The sequence below is a fragment of the Eurypyga helias genome, unplaced genomic scaffold (genome assembly GCF_000690775.1).
Source record: "Eurypyga helias isolate BGI_N326 unplaced genomic scaffold, ASM69077v1 scaffold6459, whole genome shotgun sequence".
Classification (NCBI taxonomy): Eukaryota; Metazoa; Chordata; class Aves; order Eurypygiformes; family Eurypygidae; genus Eurypyga; species Eurypyga helias.
Window position 1 is genome coordinate 31,257 of NW_010271306.1, and position 5,021 is coordinate 36,277.

Sequence of the window (5,021 nt, forward strand, 5' to 3'; positions counted from 1 at the left end):
AAGCTGAGCATCACGTCATATGGTCTGGAAGATCCCTTTGGTCAGTTGGAGTCAGCTGTCCTGGCTGTGTCCCCTCCCACCTCCTTGTGCACCCCCAGCCCACTCACGGGTGGGATGAGGAGCAGAAGAGGCCTTGACTCTCTGTAAGCACTGCTCAGCAGTAATGAAAGCATCCCGGTATTATCAACACTGCAAATCCCAACACAGCCCCATGCCAGCTACTCTGAAAAACAGCAACTCTCTCCCAGCCAAACCCAGCATGTCCTGTTATCGTGACATAACGCCAGATTTCCTGCCCTGGAAGCTCATGCTTTCGTGGTTGGGAAGTGGCTTGTTTTCCGCTAGAGGTGCGAGTTCCTGGCTTGCCTCTTGCTCCGTGCTGCACAGGTGATGGCTTTTTGTGCAGTAGCTTTCTCAGATAGCAAAGCAGGTTTGGCTGGCTTGCTTGGCTCTTTTCTGGCTTTTTTTTCTTCTTCCATAGATGTTGATCTCTCCCTAGAAAAATGCTGATTTTTATTAAAATTGGAGAAGAAAATACAGAGCTACCATGTTCAACACTCCTGAATTCTGTAACTGGATACTGTCCCTTTGAAGCCCTATCCCACAGGATTTTTGCCATGTTACTGGAGAAACAGTGATTCTTCTTTATTTGGGCTTTGGGTGACAGCTCGGGGGACCCTCTTTCTTTTCCCTTGCCACCTCTTCATGAAGATGAACAGGGCTCGAATCTGATGCTGGTTTTGTCCTAATTTTTGTTGCGTGCTGTGACACCTACAAATATAGGGAGAGGGCAAATGAGGTGAGCATGAAATGGATGTATTTAAACAGAGTGCCTGCTGCTGGCACAGAAATCTGGGGAAAGGGAAAAGAGCCGGAAACCTGAGATGTGAAAAATGGCAGATCTTGTGTTTCTATTCAGAAACGCTTTCCTGGTGATGGTGGTGTGGTGGACAGGGGTTACGAAAGGTCTGTTCTTTCATGTCCTACCAGAGCTCTTGTCCTGCCCCATCTCCCACGCTACACTCTGATGGAGCGTACCTGGTCTCCGATGTGTCTCTCAATAGCTGTAGCTAAGGACCTGTTCATACAGAACCGTTTAATTACTTACACTGTGCAGTTTTACGTAGTTAAAATTTTGGCCATTTTCTTCCTCTACCCTGGCAGGACATTCTTATTCTTGTACAACTTCCTGCTTTAATTTTACACACTCGGGTGACAGAAGCCAAGCAGTTTTTTAGCCTTTTTCTCATCCAACTGAACAAAAGCCACTAATTAATATATTGCCACCTGCAGCTAATTACTGCTGCTGCCAAATAACGAGCAGAAGGAAACACAGTGGTTTAAGCTTAGATGGTGCCGGACAAGAAATTGGTCAGCAGTGCATCCCTGTGACAAGGAAAGCCAACTACATCCCGGTCTGCAAGCTGGAGTGTAGCGAGCAGATGGAGGGAAGGGATTCACCCCCTCTGTTCATCACTTAGGGGTTTAAATTGAAAGTGGTGAGGTTTAGATTAGACATCAGGAAGAAGTTCTTCACGGAGAGGGTGGTGAAGCACTGGGACAGGTTGCCCAGAGAAGCTGTGGATGCCCCCTCCCCGAAGTGTCCAAGGCCAGGCTGGATGAGGCTTGGAGCAACCTGGTCTAGTGGAAGGTGTCCCTGCCTACGGCAGCGGGGGGGACTGCATGGGCTTTAAGGTCCCTTCCAACCCAAACCGTTCTGTGATTCTATGATCACTTGCAAAGCCACTTCTGGAGTGCTGTGTCCAGCTTTGGGCTTCCCAGCATGAGAGAGACTTTAAAATACTGGAGAGAGACCACAGAGGTTGTCTGGGTCTTTATATCTCTGAGGTGTGTTGCTGATGTAACTGCAATGGTCCAAAGTTGTGCTTTAGTTTATAACAATATTTTTGTGTGGATAAGTCATTAGCTTCTGGTTACTGCTAGTTTGGTATATGGGAAAGTGCAATTTTGCATCCAGAAACAGCTAATAATACTAAGAATTATCTCCTGGCTCTTCTGAGCCATGTTTCTGCAAGAGGAGCTGTGTTGCCTTGGGCTGCAATGACTATATTCAGGGAATGGATGTTTTTGAGGAGACCTGTTATCCTTACGATACAGAAGAAGGTGGCAGCGTTTAATGTAGGGTTTTCAAACTGGTGGTTTGTGTATTGTTTGTTTACCCAATTTTAAAATGTGCATGTAGGTACTAAAGCCAAACTTAAAATGTAAAAGCTTGCCAGTATGTATGCAAAGGTGAAAGTGAAAACTAATAATACTGTTTACTTTTTTTGCTCTTGTTTTATTTTTAGGATTTCTTCTTTTATTCGCTAGTATACGATCCTCAACAAAAGACCCTACTCGCTGACAAAGGAGAGATTCGAGTCGGAAACAGATACCAGGCAGATATAACAGACTTATTGAAAGAGGGTAATTTCCATAATTTACTGAAATTGTTAAGAGGCTGTGTTGAACGTGGCCACTTTTACCTGTGCGGCCTGCCCAGGGGTGGGAGGTGGAGGTTTCCACAGCCAGGTCACGCATACGATGGCCTGGTTCGTTAGTGGCTGAAGCTGTTACCCACTGAACGCAATTAATTATGTCTCAAACCAGTCTTTAATTGGGCGTTTGTCCAAATCATAAAAGTTATTGAAACAAATTGAATTAATTGGCGCTCTCGGAGCTTGCTGGGTTTTTTTATTAAGAGATTTCAGAATTTCCACGGGTAGCACAAATTTCCACCACGTCTGTAAAGCCTTTTGGGTTTTTAATCAAGCCTCGCTTTCCTCTAAGAGCCCCTCCCAAATCACTGCCAATTAATTGCTGTCTTCCCTCATCAATTTGCCCATTATTGCTGGGTGCCTTTTCCTCGGAGCCCTCCCCCCTGGCAGTCTGTTGGCTGCCAGCCTAGTCCTCTCACCTGTGGAATGGGCAGGAGGAAGAATTTGCTGGCCTGAGCATGTTGAGACCTCAGCCTGCCTCTCCTGCATCACGGAGCGGTGGGGCCACGAGGACCTTGGCCTGAGGAAAAGGGGGTCGTAGCAGTCACTGTTACTAGTTAATAGTAACTGACTTGAGATTTGTCTTCACACTACTGTACAGATCCAGAAGTGGGTGGAAAGATGGAGAGGGATGGGGAGTATTGGCATCTGATCTCTCCTTTCTGAGACCCATGGGGAAAGGTCTGTTGGTACACTCCTTCTGGGAGAGCAGGGCCTGTGAGCCATGCTGGAAGAGCCTTCTCCAGACTGTACAGAGAGAGATGTGCAAGCAACGGTGCACTTCTGTCTTTGCTTAGGAGCTTTGCTGGTACTGGCAGCTTCATGTTAGAACCGACAAACAAGTTGGTCAGATCTCTAATTTGTCTATGAAACTGGTATTTATTCTGCAGCCAGGCAAGCCTCCGAAGTGAGGATGAACTAATTTGAAAGGCATTCTCTTCCCTCAGCGGGCCAACACGGGGCTTCAGAGAAGGGTAATCTCCAGATGTTTTAAAGGGAACAGAGGAAAAAAAAGACTTAGTAGCTCCTGTATTTTTCAGGGTATTTTGGTTTGTGTAGAGTCAGGAAAATAGAAGCAAGTGAGTCCAATGACAGTATTTCCCCCTTAGAAAGCAGCTGATGCAAGTTGAACCAGCTTCTCTTTGCCTGCTCGGAGTAGCTGGAAGCGTGTCTGTTTTCCTGGAACTGCTGCAAGATGAAGAAGAGAGAGAAGCTGGGGAGAGGGGCTGAGGAGAGACTGACTGCTTGGGAGAAGGATGTATTCTGTTTCCCATTACCTGTGTCCTTTGAAACCAGTAGTTCAAAATCTGATTGCCTGGTTCAGATAAGCTGTATTGCTGTGTCTGTCCAGCTGAAATTGTCACAGGCAGATAAGTGAATAAAATTTTCATGTGGCCTGTTAGGCCAGATGGGTTGGCAGTTAAATTATTGTGAGATTTAAAAAAATCTAGAAAGTACTATTATTTTTAAAAAAACATATTAAGCATTTTTAACTTATTTTTTGACCAGGTGAGGATGATGGAAGAGATCAGGCAAAACTTGAAACAAAAGTTTGGGAAGCCTTTAACCCGCTGGTAGACAAGCAGATAGACCAGTTCCTGGTGGTAGCACGGTAAGACCTTTTTACCCTTCCTTTGAATAAGTAAATGCTAATAACTCTTCCAAGCACTTCTTACGGTCTTTTTGCTTTACTGCTATGAATGCTGTTTTTGGTTCCTTGATTCGCTCCATTTTGAAGTGATGGATGTTTTACAGGCCTTCCTGGGAACTGCATGACTTTGGGAACAGCTATTCAGATTTACAACTTAATCACTTTCATAAAAGAAAAGCAAATGGCATGTTAAAACTCTCCTGTAATTGGGGAGGTTTTTCAAATACTTTGGCCAGCATGCAAAAGTCTTATTGAACTAAATTCCTGGCAGTTCATTACTCTGTCCTTTTTCTCCTTTTTTTCAAATCCAGTGACATTTTAACATCCATTAATAGTTTGCTAAGAAGCCTGGTAAAGTGTTTTTGGTGGAGCGTGGATGCTTTCTAACGCCTAGATTCCAGTAGGTAGGCACGATCAGGTGAAACCCTGCAAATCTGTTCAGATGGGGAAATAGGTGCTTTTATTCAAGCCCAAAGCAATCCTTGTTGATCAACTTTTGCTTTTTAAAATGGTCTTGAAGTTTTACATTGATATGCTTTTATATGAACAGAAACCTCTACTAGATTTTAGGCTCTCAGTGACTGGTGACTGTCTAATTTAAAAAAAAAAAAAAAAAGAAAAAAAACCAGGTAATACTCTCCAAATTTTGTGTCTTAGGTAAGTTTGTAGGACTGTGTGGGAGGAAAGTGGTGTGAGCAGTTGGATAGTTGCACCTTTTGATGTTTTTAGTCAGTGGAGCAATTTATCATTGGATATGGTTAGGAAAGGGGGGTGTGAAGTTACAGGCTGCTTGTAGTACCTGGTTTGCTAGTCTGGAGAGTGGTATCTCACAGACATGGACCCTGACTCGCAGGGCTGCCTGCTTCCCAGGA

The 5,021-nt window shown here is 44.6% G+C and overlaps 1 protein-coding gene across 1 annotated transcript in view; it reads left to right on the top strand.

Annotated features, from left to right (window-relative positions):
* Positions 1 to 5,021, top strand: part of LOC104514944 (metastasis-associated protein MTA1-like) — a gene marked incomplete at its 5' end in the record, with an annotated part of 48,568 nt that overhangs the window by 29,183 nt on the left and 14,364 nt on the right. The window contains 2 exons of the mRNA XM_010158759.1: positions 2,310 to 2,427; positions 4,008 to 4,110. Coding sequence (XP_010157061.1) covers positions 2,310 to 2,427; positions 4,008 to 4,110 — 221 coding nt within the window. The remainder of the gene's footprint in view (positions 1 to 2,309; positions 2,428 to 4,007; positions 4,111 to 5,021) is intronic.